The sequence below is a fragment of the Tachypleus tridentatus genome, chromosome 2 (assembly GCF_004210375.1).
Source record: "Tachypleus tridentatus isolate NWPU-2018 chromosome 2, ASM421037v1, whole genome shotgun sequence".
Lineage (NCBI taxonomy): Eukaryota > Metazoa > Arthropoda > Merostomata > Xiphosura > Limulidae > Tachypleus > Tachypleus tridentatus.
Window position 1 is genome coordinate 74853575 of NC_134826.1, and position 24974 is coordinate 74878548.

Sequence of the window (24974 nt, forward strand, 5' to 3'; positions counted from 1 at the left end):
ATATTTTCATCTGGTAGATGGCCATCAACCACTTCCCATCTACAGTCCTTGATCGTGTTGAAAGACATGTTCTAGGTATTTTCACCTGGTAGATGGTCATCAACTGCTTCCCATCTAAATTAATTGGGTCTTGAATTTAATGCTATGATAAGACATCTGTTTTAGATATTCACATAGTTTTGACACTTGTTTGTTGGATAAAGTTTTCACTTTTTTTTCTCTGTCTCAGGCATGATGAGTTAATCATAGTTGAAATTCGATGGCACAGCAAGTTGATTTTTCAACTTAAGTTGTAGGTTATGAATTATAAGTGTTTCCTGCTTTCTTAGTGTCCATCCATCTCTTGCTGAGTTTATTATTCTGAAGTGTTCACTGTATTGTTATTTTATTACAGTCTTTGCTTACGTGGTTGTAAATTCCAGAATTATTGAAATGGCTGTTATGTATATGCTCCTTAATTCTGGTACTTAAGGTTTGAGTTGTTTACCCAATATAGACTAGCCTGCAGCAAGGACACAAATATTTGTTTACTACCAGCAATTTTGTGAAGGAGGTATGTTGTGTTTAAACAGGAAAAATTGACTATGTGTTTGTTCTGTTTGGAAATAATCTTAAGGTGACTTAGGGTAAGTTGCTTGTAGGATGCTTTTGATTTCACTTTTAGTTTGATGCTGCTGGAACCAGTAAAGGTAACACCAAGGTGATAAGGCATCTAGGAATGATGAGGTCAGGAATTTTGGGGTTGTAAACCTTATTGATGTATTCAAAAGTACTTTTGTTCATGAATGCTGGAGAGAAGGCATTTTTAATTAAATAATTTTATATTGATACATTGATCATGAAAATAACCATAAGACCTGGTAAGATTATATGTTCTATGAAATAAAATAATTATTAAACTAGTTTTGTAAAAGTCAGGTACAGATGTGATGAAATGACAGTACAGCCCAAAAATGTTGGTTTGTTGTAGAATTTAGATCCAAACTTTTTGTTGCAGTTGAATAGATTTTCGATGAATATTTCCAGTAAATAAATTAATTTAACGTTGTTCAATCCCCCTGTAAGCTTAATGAGTGTATTTTTTAATTTTTTTTTATTTCTGGGAGTAGTATATAGCATGAGTTTGAAGCCTCGTGATTCTAGAGGTATAATTTGGTATTTTCTTTCTAATTAAAAGAAGCTGGCCATGACACATTTTACAAGTAAACTAGTGTTCCTCATATTATGAGAAGCTGAAACATTACAAAACTTATCACTTGAAGTTTGACATAGTTTACTCTCCTTCACACTTTCTGATGGTACTAGTTTGATGAGCCTTTGATTACTAATATTAAACATTAACAACCAATAACCTATATCTCATTAAGTACATTCTGTAAGCTATTTGCACAGACAAAGTTATCGTAAATGTGTGGTTGGCTTAAATTAAAATTTTATCGTGTTGCACATCACCCAAAGGTGTAGTAGATTATAAAGTAGGCGAATTATCTCTATTTTAAAGTAACTTTTAAAAATAATTCACAGTTCAGGTTTTAACTGTGTTTCGTTGTTATTTGTTGGTTCTCCAACTATATTTCACTGATAAGTGTATTACTTATCTCTTGGTAACTTGAACCTTGTCCTGTGACGTACATATTGTCCCACTATTCTACTGTTGATTACTTTTATTCCTCGTACTTTTAATTAATTTAAAACACATTTGTACAATTTTGGAAAGTAATGAATGTCTAAAGCCACTTTACATTAGTGTTAAAGGATGTACTTTCGTTGATATATATTCTCTCTAGTTTTTATACTTTTGTGGATTTTTTTATAATTTTATGACGAAATGACTACTCAGCGAGGCCTAACCGAATTAAGTAGTAAGCTATTTTTCTGTTCAAATTACAATGTCTTAACTTATTATGCAATATCACTAAGTAATTTTTGTATTGTAAAAATAAAAAATTAGGTATTTAGAATATGAGTGGAAAGTTATTATTAACAAATATTCGAGTGAAATTTTTTTTTTTTAAATATTTGTCGTTTTTTGTTAAGTTTATGTATCACAAACATATTTCTGCATAATTTAACATGATTTATTAAGTACAGGTTAATGGAATGTATATAGAAATGAGTACTTTATGTTTGTTTAAAAGATACACAATTAGCTATATGTACTCGTCAAAACCCTGTGTTTAATGTAAGTTTGCAGACATGCTGCTGTGAGATTGCGGACGCAGTTTTATTACCCTCCAAACAGCAAGTGTTGTAACTGTAATGTTGTGCGGGTTATTTTGGATTATCTGGTAAAAATAAGTTAACGAAAGTGTTTCATTTTTTTAATTCAAAGCTGTAGGCGTAACTAACAGCAGGTCAGGTTCAGCAATGAAATACATCTCAATAAAGATTCTGTCTAATTGTCAATATTCTCGTACAATCGATACTTTTCGTATTTCTGTTACTTCGTTGATCGCATTAATTGAACGAATTAATTTATTAACAATCAATGAATAATTTCACCTGTCTCAACTAACACGCGTTTATATCGTTGAAGTCCTTTCTTGAATATTCAAGAAATTTCTAGTCATTAAATCTTCAGCGACTTCCTTTAGACAAAAACAATGCAAGTTTCTAAATTAGAAAACAAAACAGCTTACTACAAAAGTTATTCTTTATTTTGTGAGAAATAAAGAAGTTTAGCATACAATTACTACGAATCTTTTATGTTCTCTGGGTTATCTTCCTTTTCTAATCGTATTTAAGATCTAGGAACATTCTATCTACTACATAAACCAAAGAGTGTGTATGTATGTCATTTGATATTTGTTTCTTATAACTTTACATATTTCTTGATATATCAGCACCAGATTTCGTACGGGATGGCCTGAGTGGGTTTCGACCACCATTAAATTTTATATTAATAGAATTCTTGAAAACACTATGTTTTTGTTTTCAGTGTTGGTACATTTTTACAGCAATTTTTATGTGTAGTAAACAAAATAGAAGCACAATTTCCAATATTCTGTTATAAACGGGTTTTTTAACCTGTCCTTTGGGTATTCCAGTTAGTTCCTTATAAAAACAGTATGAAGGTAAACGCATGTCAGTAGAATATACTCAATGAGCACAGAAGAGGAAATAAGATCAGATTTAGTTGTGGAGCAACAACAAATATAAAAAATTAGTCCATCTTTGTAATCTTAAATTTTCATACATTAATTACCTTATCAATTCTATCATACAACGTTTAAAAATGCGCATGTTTTGTATACAAATAGAGAAAGCAGGAGGCTGTTTTCTGTTATTAACACGTAAGTTAAAGAATCGTCAGTGTTTGTTTCGTACATGTAAAACTGATGTATGTGTCCCAATAAAATATGAAGTTCGTATCACTATGGAAGAGTGTATTCATGTGTGTATTAATACAAAGATTTTGCAGTCTCTGACTTGAAACAGTTTAGGTACAACCCAGGATGTGGGACAGGTATTTAATTTCATGTGCATAGCGTTAAGAAAAATCGTATGTATCCCCACTTCCTAAAATATTTTTCGGGATGATGCCGCGTAAGCACGTGAAGGTGTAGCTACCGTATGTTTAAACTGATTTAATGTAATCTACACATATTTTTACAGTTCTCATAGGCCACTTGAAGAAACAGTGAGCGAAATATTGAAATGTTTGTAACATTTTGTTATTCACACGTTCTTTTTTAACATTAATGTCATAGAACTAGTAATTTTAACAGCAAACACCCTGAAACGTTCACTTTCTAACTCACCATATATGCTCAAAGATGAGAAAATTTCTAGATTCTCTTAAAATTTGATAAACTCGAACTTTCTTCTTATTTACTTTTTATAAAAATTACGTTTTTGAACTTTGTAGTGTGTATATGTATATATATATTTAAGAAGTGTAAGGATTCTCAATACAAGGAGATATTAAGGACAAAAACATATACGTGCCAAATGCGTGATAAACTTACATGTAACTTCATCCTTATAATTTACTTTGATTTAAAACTTCAGTATATATACTATTGTTTAGAAGCTACATAAATTAACTTCCAAAAACGCTCCTCCAACCTCTCACTACTATACGTTATTGTATGGGTGATTCCTTGCTCTTGTATTGTGATTGTGGTTGAATAGAAATAATAAAACATTTAAAATGTCAAACACATAAAAACTTAAGCACATTAAATATTTACATTAAATTATTACTGTATTATTGTAAATAAAATGAAATTATTTATACATTATCCACAGTTTTATTAATAGTTTGAATATTACCTATTTCAACATATTCTTTGTGTTTATGATTTACAGGTGACAATTTTAATAAAAACCATACTTGGATGTGATAATTGTGTTTATGATTTATAGGTGGCAGCTCTAATAAAAAACCACATTTGGATATTAAACCTTGGCTTCAAAATCTTGAACTCTTTGAATATATCGAGATTTTCTGCAAGTTCAAAGGAGTTGAGGTTAGGCAGATTGTAATTATAGTCGAATATTTTAAGTTTTTGTTTATAAAACGCTTTCTATGTATTATGTTATTAAAAAAAAAAACACTTCAGTTTGGCAGCGAAGATTATCTCATTTGATAATACATTTAATTATTTATAAGATTTAAATCTAAGTAATGACCAAATTTAGAATTGAAGCAAGAATGAAACAGAAGTACTTAACTGAAAACAATGACTATAAGTAAACAAAGAGATCTTTCTCTAAAACATTTCCTCTATTGAAATACTCTGAAACAATGGCTATAAATAAATAAATAAATCTTTCTATAAAACATTTCCTGCATTGAAATACCCTGAAACAATGACTGTAGGTCAAAAAATATATCTTCCTGTAAAACATTTCCTGTTTTGAAATACCCTGAAACAATGGCAATAAGTAAATAAACCTTTCTGTAAAACATTTCCTATATTGAAATAGCCTGAAACAATGACTGTAAGTAAACAAATAGATCTTCCTGCAAAACATTCCCTCTATTGAAATACCTAGACACAATGACTGTAAGTAAAGAAAGGAATCTTTCTGTAAAACAATGCCTGTATTGAAATACCGTGATACAATGACTGTAAGTCATCAAAGAGATCTTCCTGTGAAACATTTCCTGCATTGAAATACCCTGAAACAATGACTGCAAGTAAAGAAAAAGATATTTCTGTAAAACATTTTCTGTATTGAAATACCCTGAAAAAATGACTGTAAATAAAGAAAGATATCTTCCTGTAAAACATTTCCTGTATTGAAATACCCTGAAACAATGGCTATAAGTAGAGAAAGAAAGTGTCCTGTGGAATATTTTCTGTGTTGTATCTGAAACTATTCACAACAGTCAATCTCCTACAGCCTTTTTGAGCATCGCGACATATCCTTAACACAAGAACCAGATAGAAATACACTTTAACTTATATTTCTCACAGTTTCTCCCAACATATCTATATGTATACTAACACGTCAACTAGATTTTAATACCTTTGAAATTTTATCAAATACAGCTTTTCTAAACATGTATGTATATCAGTAATATTTTCTTTTATTTATGATCAAATTAACAGTTCCATAATTTCTGATCAAAATACATAGGTTTTAAACATAATTTCATTAGTTATGTCTCGAAATTCTTACAATAATATATAAAGGAATCAAAATACCCTTATGTTTAAATGTCATTTAATGATATAATTAGTCTAAACACGGATTAAGTTTAGTATATGTATTATCATATAGATGAAACATACAAATTTATTGACGTAAGAATTGATTTAGTTTAAAATGCATATTTACAAAAACAAAGGTGTTCAATTTTTTAATTTATCAGTAAATTAGTGTAAACAATGAATAATAGTTTGCAATGAGAATTAAGTTTCGAAACAAGTTTAGAATGAGAAAGTTATTATTTCTCTTATCTGTTCCTATCGTTAGTTTTGTCATGAATATAAATATCTTGTTTAAGTAAACTCTATCTGTTATAAATTTTCAAAGGATAAAAGTTTCATTTTCTCTCGATCAGTCCGATATCGTAGTTTTTTATACGATTTAAGCTTTATCATCTTTAAAATAATATTATAAATTTTGATACCAAACGCACCCATATATTCTCAATTATTAAGTAATTAAACTAGAAGATGTACACACCGTTGAAACTAATATGGTATTTACATTTAGAAATTAATTAATTCTGGGATGTAAATTGTTTTAGGACGTTATATACATGTCAGAAAGAGACTTGAAAGAAATTGGAGTGAAAAATGGAGCACACCGCGCCAAGATCTCATCATCTCTTATCTTACTGCGAGAAAAATATGAAATAAAAAGTAAGTTACATATTTAATATTAGCGCGTGTGGGTGTATCTGCTTCTAATAGCAAAAGAACATCGGGCTATCTGTTATGTCCACTAAGGGAAATTGAACTGCTCATTTTAGCGTTGTAAATCCATAGATATACCGCTGTTCCAGCTGGGGCCTAATATTAAAAGTTTCATACAGATTATAAAATATTTTCATGTCTTCTTTTTGTTTTTCGTGCTGTTGTTTTGCGTTGAGTGAAAGAATAAACACAATGAACTGGTTATTGTGGTAAAGTAAGTGCTCACTGTTATATATACAACAGTTTAGAAAAATAAATTTTAATAAAAGCTCACGATATAAAAACACAAATTCAGAATTATACATATGTAATAATTAATGAAGAATTGAATCAAACACAAGCTCGCGATTGAAAACCTAAACGCATATACAGTAATTTACCAGAAATGAGTTAAAATGTAAGCTTACTATAAAAAAAAAAGCTGACATATTTATTAGGATGTCCAGAAACAAATGCCGGAATTCTCACAATAACATTTAGAAGCTGAATATTGAGTAACTTATCAATGGATAGTTGGTTTAATCCAACGTTTGTTGTTTACAAGGTGTCTTAACTGTCTGCTGTTTCAACTGTACTCAAAGTAAGTTTCGCAACCCCCCAGAACAGCATGAACAATAAGGACTTTCGTCTCATTTTCCTCTACGGCTTCAAACTTGGACGAAAAACTACCGAAACTACACGGAACATCAACCAGGCATTCAGCCATGGATCTGTCACTGAACGTACAGGTTTCGACATGAAGGCGAAAGTCTTAAAGACCACGAAAATTGTGGAGGGAAGCCATTCTTAGATGAAAACACATTAAGGGAAGAAGTTGAAACAGACCCTCGCACAACTGTACGTGAGCTTGCAGAAAAGCTAGGCACAAGCAAATCAAGCATTGCCAACTACCTGAGTGTGATTGGAAAGACGAAAAAGTTAAGTGAATTCCGCATGAGCTGACTGAAGATCAACAAAATCGGCGTTATGAGACCTGTCAAGGATGATGCTCCAAAAATTGAACGAATTGGGAATCGAGGTTCTACCTCATCCAGAGCTTATTACCCAGACCTTTCCCCTACAGATTTTCATTTTCTTCAGTACTTTGACAACTTTTTGAACAATAAGCGCTTTCAAAACCAGGCAGCTTCAGAAAAAGCTTTTGGGAGTTCATTGACCATAGGAACTCTGATTTCTGCATCAGGGGCATAAACAGCATCGTTACACATTGGAAAAAGTGTGTTGAAGCAAATGGTGCTTACTTTGACTAAAGCATGTTTTACAACACTGGTTTATACTTTTCCAAACTTCCCAGTTTAAAAAACGTTTATTTTTTGGACAAGCTAATAAATTATGGTCACTATCAGAATATAACATCCACTACTTTCTTTATTACACCATCAACTCTAATCCCTCGATGGCCCGACATGAATAGGTGGTTAGGGCGCTCGATTTTACATCTCGGGATCGTTCGTTCGAATCCTCGTCACACCACACATGCTTGCTCTTTCAGCCGTGGGGCGATATGATGTGACGGTCAATCCCACTATTCCTTGGTAAAAGAGTGACCTAAGATCTTCGGTGCATAGTTGCATAGAGGGCGCAAATAGCCCTCATGTAGCTTTGCACAAAACTCAGAAACAAACTGATCCCTCGAGAAAAGCTGCCACGTATTTTGGAAAATATGGTTTTCTGTCTTTCACACAACTCACTAATTTTGAACATTCACACGGAGACGCGTCTAAAATTTGAACTTAGATGTATATTTTAAATTAATTTTGAACTAATAAACTAGAAGGAAGGAAACTAATAAATAGCGCCAATACAATACAAAATGAAACATTATGAATGTAATAAAGTAAGATACTTGTAGCACCAATACAATATTAAACAATATTAATGTAATAAAGTAAGATAAACATAGTATTATATTAGCCAGTGTAGTAAATAGGATAAACATAGTATCATATCAGCCAGTGTAGTAAATAAGATAATCGTAGTATCATATCAGCCAATGTAGTAAATAAAATAAACATAGTATTATATCAGCCAGTGCTTTCAGAGTAAGAATAGTAACATGTTTTTACTTGACAGGATCGGGTCCATCACTGTTTAGTTCTGTGATTTAACTCTCAGTCATCGTCTTATGCCTATTCTAACGCTTAGACAATTAAAACACCTGATAGAAACCGACAAGCCTGGAACACGCAACCTTTGAACTACGAGTCTAAAGGGCTAGCGATCACCTCTAACAATAATTCCAAGCCCTTCGTTATTGTAGAAAGTATTAAAGCCAGACACATGCTGTAATAATAATAAAGCCTTAAACTTGGAACATAGTAAACTAATACACTTACAGTGCTAGATTTATTATCGTTATAGGCTTGCTGGTTTATCCATTTGACGGAAGTGACGTTAACCTTTCACATATAGAAACACCAGGTTCTTGTGCTCTTCTGTTCAACCGGAAGTGACGTTTTAATCTTTAATTAGCTACCTTAAAAACCATACGTTTTTACGGTTGACCATTGAATATCGAAAGTAAACTGAGAAAAGAAAAAAATGCTTACTTGCCTCGCTCTTTCTGTTACAAAATGGTATATTACGTATGCATATTTCACTTTGAAGTTGCCGCAGAACATTAATGGTAGAAGAGACGTGAAGCGAATTTTCATCGATCTAGTGTGTAGGGACATTAACCTAGTGTGTAGGAACATTAACAATGACCAGTAGGGGTTGGATGACTCAGCTGAAAGTACTGTTTATTGACTAAGACCCTTGTATAGTTAGACACTAGATGAGACTCGTTTTAATTGGGAAGTAGCTTATATTAAACAACTGATGTTTGCTTAGTTTCATCAAAGCAAACAATGATGATTTTGAGTTGTGCATTTTCCAGATCTTCACATGAAAACAGAACGACGTAGTTTTAATGAGAGCAAATCGCAGAAAAGGTAAGATGATTTTGATTTAATAATACAGTTTAGAAACGCTGATGTTAATTATTCTTTGCTGGACATTAGGTGTTCTTTGGTGGTTTTGTAATAACCGTTATTTGATGGTAGTTCACAGGAAACTGTTCTCGTCAGTGGTGTATTTATCTCAATGTAATCATGGCGAAATTAGTTCCCTAGTGATTGTACTAATAATTTATTCCAAACGTTTTTGGTGGTGTTTTTTTTTTTTTTTATCGTTATTGAAGTGTCGTATCTAACCATTCCTCATTAATCATTTTGTTTATTTATTTATTACAAATGTGAAGAAAGTCTTGGGTCATACAATAGGAAATGGACATTTAGATTATTTCGTTTTATCAGAAATAGGATTAAAACAAAACGTGGTATATTTAACTCGCTTTTGTTGCTTTATTTATTTATTTTGATGAACGATTAAATAACCTTCCCTGTCAAGTCGTTCAATGAAGACCGTCGAGTATAGTATAGAAAATCCCATTGTACGTACTTGCTATAATTCTAGTATATTGAGAAATTAATAAAGTTGTTGTTGTGTTCTGGCTTATACACTCAACTGTCACAAATTTGAAGTTTCCTAAATTATAGATGTTAATTTTATTAGTTATGTAAAACCAGGTGCGATTATATAACCATTATTCACGCTGAAAAATCCTCATTATGTCTGTTTAGTTAAATTGAAGCAGTTAACATTAAGTCATTCTAATAGTAGGTGAAATAAACTATAAATCCATAATAGCATAATTGTATATAAATACAAATGTCAACTGCTAATTTTACGAATTTTAGGTACTTAACTGCACGATTGTTCAGTTCTCGCGGTTTAATAGTTTGATTTAAAATACCCCGCTTCATATAAAATATTTTATGTTTGAGAGCGACTTTTGGAAAATCTGCAGTGTAAAATAAAAAGTATACAAGTGTTAAACTTTTTAAAGACTGGATGACTGTTTGAGTGACAACAACACACAAAAGTTTTAGGACTAGATGACTGTTTGAGTGACAACAACATACAAAAGAGTTGGGACTAGATGACAGTTTGAGTGACAACAACATACAAATGTTTTAGGACTAGATGACTGTTTGAGTGACAATAACATACAAAAGTTTTAAGACCAGATGACTGTTTGAGTGACAACAACATACAAAAGTTTTAAGACCAGATGACTGTTTGAATGACAACAACATACATGAGTTTTTCGACTTGATGACTGTTTGAGTGACAACAACATACAAGCGATTTTGGACTAGATTACTGTTTGAGTGACAGCAACATACAAGTTTTAGGACGAGATGACTGTTTTATTGACAACAACATACAAGAGATTTAGGACTAGATGGCTCTTTGAGTGACAGCAACATACAAGTGTTAGGACTAGATGACTGTTTTAGTGACAACAATATACAAAACTATTTAGAACTAGATAACTGTTTGAATGACAACAACATAAAAAAGAATTGGGACTAGATGACTCTTAGAGTGACAATAACATATAAAAGTTTTAGGACTAGATGACTGTTTGAGTGCCAGCAACATACAAGTTTTAGGACTAGATGACTGTTTGAGTGATAACAAAACACAAAAGTGTTTAGGACTAGATGACTGTTTGAATGACAACAACATACGAGAGTTTTAAAACTAGATGACTATTTGAGTGACAATAACACACAAAAGTGCTTAGGATTAGATGACTGTTTGAATGACAACAATATAAAAAATGGTTGGGACTAGATGACTGTGTGACAACAACATACAAGTTTTAGGACTACATGACTGTTTTAGTGGAAACAATATACAAAACTGTTTAGGACTAGATGACTGTTTGAATGACAACAACATAAAAAAGTGTTTAGGACTAGATGACTGTTTGAGTTACAACAACATACAAGAGTTTTTGCACTAGATGACTGTTTGAGTGACAACAACGAACAATTTCTAGAACTAGATAAATGTTTTAGTGACAGCAACATACAAGTTTTAGGACTAGATGACTGTTTGAGTGACAACAATATACAAAACTGTTTAGGACTAGATGACTGTTTCAATGACAACAACATAAAAAAGAGTTGGGACTACATGACTGTTTGAGTGACAACAACATACAAAAGATTTAGGACTAGATGATTGTTTGAGTGACAGCAACGTACAAGTTTTAGGACTAGGTGAGTGTTTGATTGATAACAACAAACAAAAGTGTTTAGGACTAGATGACTGTTTCAATGACAACAACATACAAAAGAGTTGGAACTACATGTCTGTTTGAATGACAACAACATACAAGAGTTTTAGGACTACATGACTGTTTGAGTGACAACAACAAACAGTTGTTAGGACTAGATGACTGTTTGAGTGACAACAACAAACAAATTTTTAGGACTAGATGAATGTTTGAGTGACAGCATAAAAAAGTGTTTAGGACCAGATGACTGTTTGAGTGACTACAACATACAAAAGTTTTAGGACTAGATAACTGTTTGAGTGACAATAACATATACGACTTTTTAGACTAGATGACTGTTTAAGTGACAGCAACATACAAATTTTAGGACTAGATCTCTGATTGAGTGATAACAACACAAAAAAGTGTTTAGGACTAGATGACTGTTTCAATGACAACAACATACAAAAGAGTTGGGACTAGATGACTGTTTGAGTGACAACAACAAACAAAGTTTTTAGGACCACATGAATGTTTGAGTGACAACAACATGCAAAACTTTTAGGACTAGATGACTGTTTGAGTGACAACAACAAACAAATTTTTAGCACTAGATGAATGTTTGAGTGACAGCATAAAAAAGTGTTTAGGACCAGATGACTGTTTCAGTGACAACAACATACAAAAGTTTAAGAACTAGATGACTGTTTGAGTGACAACAGCATACAAAAGTTTTAGGACTAGATGACTGTTTGAGTGACAACAACAAACAAAGTTTTTAGGACCAGATGAATGTTTGAGTGACAACATAGAAAAGTGTTAAGGACTAGATGACTGTTTGAGTGACAGCAACATACAAGTTTTAGGACAAGATGACTGTTTGAGGGATAACAACGTACAATTTTTTAGGACTAGATGAATGTTTTAGTGACAGCAACATACAAGTTTTAGGACTAGATGACTGTTTGAGGGATAACAACGTACAATTTTTTAGGACTAGATGACTCTTTCAATGACAACAACATACAAAAGAGTTGGAACTACATGACTGTTTGAGTGACAACAACATACAAGAGTTTTAGGACTACATGACTGTTTGAGTGACAACAACAAACAGTTGTTAGGACTAGATGACTGTTTGAGTAACAACAACATGCAAAAGTTTTAGGACTAGATGACTGTTTGAGTGACAAGAACAAACAAATTTTTTAAGACTAGATGAATGTTTGAGTGACAGCATAAAAAAGTGTTTAGGAACAGATGACTGTTTGAGTGACAATAACATATACGACTTTATGGACTAGATGACTGTTTGAGTGACAACAACATACAAACGTTTTAGGACTAGATGACTGTTTGGGTGACAACAGCATACAAAAGTTTTAGGACTAGATGACAGTTTGAGTGACAACAACAAACAAAGTTTTAAGGACCAGATGAATGTTTGAGTGACAACATAGAAAAGTGTTTAGGACAAGATGACTGTTTGAATGACAGCAACGTACAAAAGTTTTAGGACTAGATTACGGTTTGATTTACAACAACATACAAGTTTTAGGACTAGATGACTGTTTTAGTGACAACAGTATACAAAACTGTTTAGGACTAGATGACAGTTTGAATGACAACAACATAAAAAAGAATTGGGACTAGATGACTGTTTGAGTGACAATAACATACAAAAGTTTTAGGACTAGATGACTGTTTGAGTGACAGCAACGTACAAGCTTTAGGACTAGGTGAGTGTTTGAGTGATAACAACACACAAAAGTGTTTAGGACTAGATGATTGTTTGAATGACAACAACATACAAGTTTTAGGACTAGATGACTGTTTGAGTGACAATAACATACAAAAGTGCTTAGGATTAGATGACTGTTTGAATGACAACAATATACAAGAGATTTAGGACTAGATGACTGTTTGAGTGACAACAACAAATAAATTTTTAGGACTAGATGAATGTTTAAGTGACAACATAGAAAAGTGTTTAGGACCAGATGACTGTTTGAGTGACAACAACATACAAGAGTTGGGACTAAATGACTGTTTGAGTGATAACAACACAGAAAAGTGTTTAGGACTAGATGACTATTTGAGTTACAACAACATACAAGTTTTAGGACTAGATGACTGTTTGAGTGACAACAACATACAAAAGTTTTAGGACTAGATGACTGTTTGAGTGACAACAACAGACAAAAGTTTTAGGACTAGATGACTGTTTGAGTGACAACAACAAACAAAGTTTTTAGGACTAGATGACTGTTTGAGTTACAACAACATACACGAGTTTTTGGACTAGATGACTGTTTGAGTGACAACAACATAAAAGTTTTAGGACTAGATGTCTGATTGAGTGATAACAACATACAAAAGTTTTTAGGACAAGATGACTGTTTGAGTGACAACAACAAAAAATTTTTAGGACTAGATGAATGTTTGAGTGACAACATAGAAAAGTGTTTAGGACTAGATGATTGTTTGAGTGACAGCAACGTACAAGTTGTAGGACTAGAGAGTGTTTGATTGATAACAACACACAAAAGTGTTTAAAACTAGATGACTATTTCAATGACAACAACATACAAAAGAGTTGGAAATACATGACTGTTTGAGTAACAACAACATGCAAAAGTTTTAGGACGAGATGACTGTTTGAGTGACAACAACAAACAAATTTTTTAGGACTAGATGAATGTTTGAGTGACAGCATAAAAAAGTTGTTTAGGACCAGATGACTGTTTGAGTGACAACAACATACAAAGGTTTTTGGACTAGATGACTGTTTGAGTGACAACAGCATACAAAAGTTTTAGGACTAGATGACTGTTTGAATGACAGCAACATACAAGTTTTAGGACTAAGATGACTCTTTAAGTGACAACAACGAACAATTTTTTAGGACTAGATGAATGTTTTAGTGACAGCAACATACAAGTTTTAGGACTAGATGTCTGTTTGAGTGACAACAACATACAAAAGTTTTTAGGATAAGATGACTGTTTGAATGACAATAACATACAAAAGTGTTTAGGATTAGATGACTGTTTGAATGACAACAACATACAAAAGAGTTGGGAGCAGATGACTGTTTGAGTGACAATAACATACAAAAGAGTTGCGACTAGATGACTGTTTGATTGACAGCAACATATAAGTTTTAGGACTAGAAGACTGTTTGAGTGACAACAACAATCAAATTTTTAGGACTAGATGAATGTTTGAGTGACAACATAGAAAAGTGTTTAGGACTAGATGACTGTTTGAGTGACAACAACATACAAAAGTTTTAGGACTAGATGACTGTTTGAGTTACAACAACATACACGAGTTTTTGGACTAGATGACTGTTTGAGTGACAACAACATACAAGTTTAAGGACTAGATGACTGTTTGAGTGATAACAACACACAAAAGTGTTTAGGACTAGATAACTGTTTCAATGACAACAACAAACAAATGTTTTAGGACTAAATAACTGTTTGAGTTACAACAACATACAAAAGTTGGGACTAGATGACTTTTTGAGTGAAAACAACATACAAATTTTAGGATTAGATGACTGTTTTAGTGACAACAACATACAAAAATGTTTAGGACTAGATGACTGTTTGAATGACAACAACATACAAGAGATGGGACTAGATGACTGTTTGAGTGACAACAACATACAAAAGTTTTAGGACTAGATGACTGTTTGATTTACAACAACATACAAGTTTTAGGACTAGATGACTGTTTGAGTGACAACAACATACAAAAGTGTTTAGGACCAGATGATTGTTTGAATGACAACAACATACAAAAGAGTTGAGACTAGATGACTGTTTGAATGACAACAACATACAAGAGTTTTAGGACTGGATGAATATTTAAGTGACAACATAGAAGAGTGTTTAGGACCAGATGACTGTTTGAATGATAACAACACATAAAAGTGTTTAGGACTAGATGACTGTTTGAGTTACAACAACATACAAGTTTTAGGACTAGATGACTGTTTGAATGACAACAACATAAAAAAGATTTGGGACTACATGACTGTTTGAGTGACAACAACATACAAGAGTTTTAGGACTACATGACTGTTTGAGTGACAACAACAAACAGTTGTTAGGACTAGATGACTGTTTGAGTGACAGCAACATACAAGTTTTAGGACTAGATGTCTGTTTGAGTGACAACAACAAACAAAGTTTTTAGGACCAGATCAATGTTTGAGTGACAACATAGAAAAGTGTTTAGGACTAGATGACTGTTTCAGTGACAACAACATACAAAAGTTTTAGGACTAGATGACTGTTTAAGTGACAACAGTATACAAAACTGTTTAGGACTAGATGACTGTTTGAATGACAACAACATAAAAAAGAATTGGGACTAGATGACTGTTTGAGTGACAATAACATACAAAAGTTTTAGGACTAGATGACTGTTTGAGTGACAACAACGTACAAGTTTTAGGACTAGGTGAGTGTTTGAGTGATAACAACACACAAAAGTGTTTAGGACTAGATGATTGTTTGAATGACAACAACATACAAGAGTTTTAGGACTAGATGACTGTTTGAGTGACAATAACATACAAAAGTGCTTAGGATTAGATGACTGTTTGAATGACAACAATATACAAGAGATTTAGGACTAGATGACTGTTTGAGTGACAACAACAAATAAATTTTTAGGACTAGATGAATGTTTAAGTGACAACATAGAAAAGTGCTTAGGACCAGATGACTGAGTGACAACAACATACAAGAGTTGGGACTAAATGACTGTTTGAGTGATAACAACACAGAAAAGTGTTTAGGACTAGATGACTATTTGAGTTACAACAACATACAAGTTTTAGGACTAGATGACTGTTTGAGTGACAACAACATACAAAAGTTTTAGGACTAGATGACTGTTTGAGTGACAACAACATACAAAAGTTTTAGGACTAGATGACTGTTTGAGTGACAACAACAGACAAAGTTTTTAGGACTAGATGAATGTTTAAGTGACAACATAGAAAAGTGTTTAGGACCAGATGACTGTTTGAGTGACAACAACATACAAGAGTTGGGACTAGATGACTGTTTGAGTGATAACAACACAGAAAAGTGTTTAGGACAAGATGACTATTTGAGTTACAACAACATACAAGTTTTAGGACTAGATGACTGTTTGAGTGACAACAACATACAAAAGTTTTAGGACTAGATGACTGTTTGAGTGACAACAGCATACAAAAGTTTTAGGACTAGATGACTGTTTGAGTGACAACAACAAACAAAGTTTTTAGGACGAGATGAATGTTTGAGTGACAACAACAAACAAAGTTTTTAGGACTAGATGACTGTTTGAGTGACAGCAACAAACAAGTTTTAGGACAACATGACTGTTTGAGTGACAACAACATACAAAAGAGTTGGGACTAGATGACTGAGTGACAGCAACATACACGAGTTTTTGGAGTAGATGACTGTTTGAGTTACAACAACATACACGAGTTTTTGGACTAGATGACTGTTTGAGTGACAACAACATAAAAAAAGTTTTAGGACTAGATGACTGTTTGAGTGACAACAACATACAAAAGTTTTAGGACTAGATGACTGTTTGAGTGACAACAACAAACAAAATTTTAGGACTAGATGAATGTTTGAGTGACAACATAGAAAAGTGTTTACGACTAGATGATTGTTTGAGTGACAGCAACGTACAAGTTGTAGGACTAGGTGAGTGTTTGATTGATAACAACACACAAAAGTGTTTAGGACTAGATGACTATTTCAATGACAACAACATATAAAAGAGTTGGAAATACATGACTGTTTGAGTAACAACAACATGCAAAAGTTTTAGGACTAGATGACTGTTTGAGTGACAACAACAAACAAATTTTTTAGGACTAGATGAATGTTTGAGTGACAGCATAAAAAAGTGTTTAGGACCAGATGACTGTTTGAGTGACAACAACATACAAAGGTTTTTGGACTAGATGACTGTTTGAGTGACAACAGCATACAAAAGTTTTAGGACTAGATGACTGTTTGAGTGACAGCAACATACAAGTTTTAGGACAAGATGACTCTTTAAGTGACAACAACAAACAATTTTTTAGGACTAGATGAATGTTTTAGTGACAGCAACATACAAGTTTTAGGACTAGATGTCTGTTTGAGTGACAACAACATACAAAAGTTTTTAGGATAAGATGACTGTTTGAGTGACAATAACATACAAAAGTGCTTAGGATTAGATGACTGTTTGAATGACAACAACATACAAAAGAGTTGGGACTAGATGACTGTTTGATTGACAGCAACATATAAGTTTTAGGACTAGAAGAGAGTTTGAGTGACGACAACAATCAAATTTTTAGGACTAGATAAATGTTTGAGTGACAACATAGAAAAGTGTTTAGGACTAGATGACTGTTTGAGTGACAACAACATACAAAAGTTTTAGGAGTAGATGACTGTTTGAGTTACAACAACATACACGAGTTTTTGGACTAGATGACTGTTTTAGTGACAGCAACATACAAGTTTAAGGACTAAATGTCTGATTGAGTGATAACAACACACAAAAGTGTTTAGGACTAGATGACTGTTTAAATGACAACAACAAACAAATGTTTTAGGACTAGATGAATGTTTGAGTGACAACATAGAAAGTGTTTAGGACTAAATGACTGTTTGAGTTACAACAACATACAAAAGTTGGGACTAGATGACTTTTTGAGTGAGAGCAACATACAAATTTTAGGACTAGATCTCTGATTGAGTGATAACAACACACAAAAGTGTTTAGGACTAGATGACAGTTTGAATGAAAACAACATACAAGAGATGGGACTAAATGACTGTTTCAGTGACAACAACATACAAAAGTTTTAGGACTAGATGACTGTTTGATTTACAACAACATACAAGTTTTAGGACTAGATGACTGTTTGAGTGACAACAACACACAAAAGTGTTTAGGACTAGATGACTGTTTGAATGACAACAACATACAAAAGAGTTGGGACTAGATGACTGTTTGAGTGACAACAACATACAAAAGTTTTAGGACTAGATGACTGTTTGAGTGACAACAACAGAAAAGTGTTTAGGACCAGATGACTGTTTGAATGATAACAACACATAAAAGTGTTTAGGACTAGATGACTGTTTGAGTTACAACAACATACAAGTTTTAGGACTAGATGACTGTTTGAATGACAACAACATAAAAAGATTTGGGACTACATGACTGTTTGAGTGACAACAACATACAATGACAGTTTTAGGACTACATGACTGTTTGAGTGACAACAACAAACAGTTGTTAGGACTAGATGACTGTTTGAGTGACAGCAACATACAAGTTTTAGGACTAGATGTCTGTTTGAGTGACAACAACAAACAAAGTTTTAGGACTAGATGACTGTTTGAGTGACAACAACATACAAAAGTGTTTAGGACTAGATGACTGTTTGAGTGACAACAACATACAAAAGTTTTAGGACTAGATGACTGTTTGAGTGACAACAACAAAAAAGTGTTTAGGACTAGATGACTGTTTGAATGACAACAACATACAAAAAGTTTTAGGACTAGATGACTGTTTGAGTGACAACAACATACAAAAGTGTTTAGGACTAGATGACTGTTTGAATGACAACAACATAAAAAAAGTTTAGGACTAGATGACTGTTTGAGTGACAACAACATACAAAAGTTGGGACTAGATGACTGTTTGAGTGACAACAACATTTTTTAGGACTAGATGACTGTTTGAGTGACAACAACATACAAGTTTTAGGACTAGATGACTGTTTGAGTGACAACAACACACAAAAGTGTTTAGCACTAGATAACTGTTTGATTTACAACAACATACAAGTTTTAGGACTAGATGACTGTTTGAGTGACAACAACATACAAAAGTTTTAGGACTAGATGACTGTTTGAGTGACAACAACATACAAAAGTTTTAGGACTAGATGACTGTTTGAGTGACAACAACATACAAAAGTTTTAGGACTAGATGACTGTTTGAGTGACAACAACATACAAAAGTGTTTAGGACTAGATGACTGTTTGAGTGACAACAACATACAAAAGTTTTAGGACTAGATGACTGTTTGAGTGACAACAACATACAAAAGTTTTAGGACTAGATGACTGTTTGAGTGACAACAACATACAAAAGTTTTAGGACTAGATGACTGTTTGAGTGACAACAACATACAAAAGTTTTAGGACTAGATGACTGTTTGAGTGACAACAACATACAAAAGTGTTTAGGACTAGATGACTGTTTGAGTGACAACAACATACAAGAGTTTTAGGACTAGATGACTGTTTGAGTGACAACAACACACAAAAGTTTTAGGACTAGATGACTGTTTGAGTGACAACAACATACAAACAAGTTTAGGACTAGATGACTGTTTGAGTGACAACAACATACAAGTTTTAGGACTAGATGACTGTTTGAGTGACAACAACATACAAAAGTTTTAGGACTAGATGACTGTTTGAGTGACAACAACATACAAAAGTTTTAGGACTAGATGACTGTTTGAGTGACAACAACATACAAAAGTTTTAGGACTAGATGACTGTTTGAGTGACAACAACATACAAAAGTTTTAGGACTAGATGACTGTTTGAGTGACAACAACATACAAAAGTTTTAGGACTAGATGACTGTTTGAGTGACAACAACAAACAAAAAGTTTTAGGACTAGATGACTGTTTGAGTGACAACATAGAAAAAGTGTTTAGGACTAGATGACTGTTTGAGTGACAACAACATACAAAAGTTTTAGGACTAGATGACTGTTTGAGTGACAACAACATACAAAAAAGTTTTAGGACTAGATGACTGTTTGAGTGACAACAACATACAAAAGTTTAGGACTAGATGACTGTTTGAGTGACAACAACATACAAGTTTTAGGACTAGATGACTGTTTGAGTGACAACAACATACAAAAGTGTTTAGGACTAGATGACTGTTTGAATGACAACAACATACAAAAGAGTTGGGACTAGATGACTGTTTGAGTGACAACAACATACAAAAAAGTTTTAGGACTAGATGACTGTTTGAGTGACAACAACATACAAAAGTTTTAGGACTAGATGACTGTTTGAGTGACAACAACAAACAAAAGTTTTAGGACTAGATGACTGTTTGAGTGACAACAACATACAAGTTTTAGGACTAGATGACTGTTTGAGTGACAACAACATACAAAAGTTTTAGGACTAGATGACTGTTTGAGTGACAACAACATACAAAACTTTTTAGGACTAGATGACTGTTTGAATGACAACAACATACAAAAGTTTTAGGACTAGATGACTGTTTGAATGACAACAACATACAAAAGTTTTAGGACTAGATGACTGTTTGAGTGACAATAACATACAAAAGTGCTTAGGATTAGATGACTGTTTGAATGACAACAATATACAAAAGTTTTAGGACTAGATGACTGATTGAGTGACAACAACAAACAAATTTTTAGGACTAGATGACTGTTTGAGTGACAACAACATACAAAAGTGTTTAGGACTAGATGACTGTTTGAGTGACAACAACATACAAAAGTTGGGACTAGATGACTGTTTGAGTGACAACAACATACAAAAGTTTTAGGACTAGATGACTATTTGAGTTACAACAACATACAAATTTTAGGACTAGATTACTGTTTTAGTGACAACAATACACAAAAATGTTTAGGACTAGATGACAGTTTGAATGACAACAACATACAAGAGATGAGACCACATGACTGTTTGAGTGACAACAATATTCAAAAGTTTTAGGACTAGATAACTGTTTGATTTACAACAACATACAAGTTTTAGAACTAGATGACTGTTTTAGTGACAACAGTATACAAAACTGTTTAGGACTAGATGATTGTTTGAATGACAATAACATACAAAAGTTTTAGGACTAGATGACTGTTTGAGTGACAGCAACGTACAAGTTTTAGGACTAGGTGAGTGTTTGAGTGATAACAACACACAAAAGTGTTTAGGACTAGATGATTGTTTGAATGACAACAACATACAAGAGTTTTACGACTAGATGACTGTTTGAGTGACAATAACATACAAAAGTGCTTAGGATTAGATGACTGTTTGAATGACAACAATATACAAAAGTTTTAGGACTAGATGACTGTTTGAGTGACAACAACAAACAAATTTTATAGGACTAGATTAATGTTTAAGTGACAACATAGAAAAGTGTTTAGGACCAGATGACTGTTTGAGTGACAACAACATACAAAAGTTGGGACTAGATGACTGTTTGAGTGACAACAACATACAAAAAGTTTTAGGACTAGATGACTGTTTGAGTGACAACAACATACAAAAGTTTTAGGACTAGATGACTGTTTGAGTGACAACAACATACAAAAAAGTGTTTAGGACTAGATGACTGTTTGAATGACAACAACATACAAGAGTTTAGGACTAGATGACTGTTTGAGTGACAACAACATACAAAAGTTTTAGGACTAGATGACTGTTTGAGTGACAACAACATACAAGTTTTAGGACTAGATGACTGTTTGAGTGACAACAACATACAAAAAAGTGTTTAGGACTAGATGACTGTTTGAATGACAACAACATACAAAAGTTTTAGGACTAGATGACTGTTTGAGTGACAGCAACATACAAGTTTTAGGACTAGATGACTGTTTGAGTGATAACAACACACAAAAGTGTTTAGGACTAGATGACTGTTTGAGTTACAACAACATACAAAATTTTAGGAATAGATGACTGTTTTAGTGACAACAACATACAAAAATGTTTAGGACTAGATGACTGTTTGAATGACAACAACATAAAAAAGAGTTTAGGACTAGATGACTGTTTGAGTGACAACAACATACAAGAGTTTTAGGACTAGATGACTGTTTGAGTGACAACAACATACAAAAGTTTTAGGAGTAGATGACTGTTTGAGTTACAACAACATACAAAAGTTTTAGGACTAGATGACTGTTTGAGTGACAACAACATACAAGTTTTAGGACTAGATGACTGTTTGAGTGACAACAACATACAAAAGTGTTTAGGACTAGATGACTGTTTGAGTGACAACAACATACAAAAGTTTTTGGGACTAGATGACTGTTTGAGTGACAACAACATACAAATTTTAGGACTAGATGACTGTTTGAGTGACAACAACATACAAAAGTGTTTAGGACTAGATGACTGTTTGAATGACAACAACATACAAAAGTTTTGGGACTAGATGACTGTTTGAGTGACAACAACATACAAAAGTTTTAGGACTAGATGACTGTTTGAGTGACAACAACATACAAAAGTTTTAGGACTAGATGACTGTTTGAGTGACAACAACAAACAAAAAGTTTAGGACTAGATGACTGTTTGAGTGACAACAACAAAAAAAGTGTTTAGGACTAGATGACTGTTTGAGTGACAACAACATACAAAAGTTTTAGGACTAGATGACTGTTTGAGTGACAACAACATACAAAAAAGTTTTAGGACTAGATGACTGTTTGAGTGACAACAACATACAAAAGTGTTTAGGACTAGATGACTGTTTGAGTGACAACAACATACAAGTTTTAGGACTAGATGACTGTTTGAGTGACAACAACATACAAAAGTTTTAGGACTAGATGACTGTTTGAGTGACAACAACATACAAAAGTGTTTAGGACTAGATGACTGTTTGAATGACAACAACATACAAAAGAGTTGGGACTAGATGACTGTTTGAGTGACAACAACATACATTTAGGACTAGATGACTGTTTGAGTGACAACAACAATCAAATTTTTAGGACTAGATGACTGTTTGAGTGACAACATATACAAAAGTGTTTAGGACTAGATGACTGTTTGAGTGACAACAACATACAAAAGTTTTAGGACTAGATGACTGTTTGAGTGACAACAACATACAAAAGTTTTAGGACTAGATGACTGTTTGAGTGACAACAACATACAAGTTTTAGGACTAGATGACTGTTTGAGTGACAACAACACATAAAAGTGTTTAGGACTAGATGACTGTTTGAGTGACAACAACAAACAAATTTTTTAGGACTAGATGAATGTTTGAGTGACAACATAGAAAAGTGTTTAGGACCAGATGACTGTTTGAGTGACAACAACATACAAGAGTTGGGACTAGATGACTGTTTGAGTGACAACAACATACAAATTTTAGGACTAGATGACTGTTTGAGTGACAACAACATACAAAAGTGTTTAGGACTAGATGACTGTTTGAATGACAACAACATACAAGAGTTGGGACTAGATGACTGTTTGAGTGACAACAACATACAAAAGTTTTAGGACTAGATGACTGTTTGAGTGACAACAACATACAAGTTTTAGGACTAGATGACTGTTTTAGTGACAACAATATACAAAACTGTTTAGGACTAGATGACTGTTTGAATGACAACAACATAAAAAAGAATTGGGACTAGATGACTGTTTGAGTGACAACAACATACAAAAGTTTTAGGACTAGATGACTGTTTGAGTTACAACAACATACAAAAGTTTTAGGACTAGATGACTGTTTGAGTGACAACAACATACAAAAGTGTTTAGGACTAGATGACTGTTTGAATGACAACAACATACAAAAGATTTAGGACTAGATGACTGTTTGAGTGACAACAACATACAAGAGTTTTAGGACTAGATGACTGTTTGAGTGACAACAACATACAAAGTGTTTAGGACTAGATGACTGTTTGAATGACAACAACATACAAAAGTTTTAGGACTAGATGACTGTTTGAGTGACAACAACATACAAAAGTTTTAGGACTAGATGACTGTTTGAGTGACAACAACATACAAAAGAGTTAGGACTAGATGACTGTTTGAGTGACAACAACATACAAAAGTTTTAGGACTAGATGACTGTTTGAGTGACAACAACATACAAAAGTTTTAGGACTAGATGACTGTTTGAGTGACAACAACATACAAAAGAGTTTAGGACTAGATGACTGTTTGAGTGACAACAACATACAAAAGTGTTTAGGACTAGATGACTGTTTGAATGACAACAACATACAAAAGAGTTGGGACTAGATGACTGTTTGAGTGACAACAACATACAAGTTTTAGGACTAGATGACTGTTTGAGTGACAACAACAAAGAAATTGCTAGGACTAGATGACTGTTTGAGTGACAACATACAAAAGTGTTTAGGACTAGATGACTGTTTGAGTGACAACAACATACAAGAGTTGGGACTAGATGACTGTTTGAGTGACAACAACATACAAAAGTTTTAGGACTAGATGACTGTTTGAGTGACAACAACATACAAAAGTTTTAGGACTAGATGACTGTTTGAGTGACAACAACATACAAAAAAGTGTTTAGGACTAGATGACTGTTTGAATGACAACAACATACAAAAAAGTTTTGGACTAGATGACTGTTTGAGTGACAACAACATA

At 33.1% G+C, this 24974-nt stretch overlaps 1 protein-coding gene across 1 annotated transcript in view; it reads left to right on the forward strand.

Annotated features, from left to right (window-relative positions):
* Positions 1 to 699: 699 nt before the first annotated feature.
* Positions 700 to 24974, forward strand: part of LOC143244255 (breast cancer anti-estrogen resistance protein 3 homolog) — a 95275-nt gene continuing 71000 nt past the window's right edge. The window contains exons 1-4 of the mRNA XM_076488596.1: positions 700 to 1862; positions 4369 to 4472; positions 6206 to 6320; positions 9253 to 9307. Of these exons, the coding sequence (XP_076344711.1) occupies positions 1829 to 1862; positions 4369 to 4472; positions 6206 to 6320; positions 9253 to 9307 (308 nt within the window). The 5' untranslated portion in view covers positions 700 to 1828. The remainder of the gene's footprint in view (positions 1863 to 4368; positions 4473 to 6205; positions 6321 to 9252; positions 9308 to 24974) is intronic.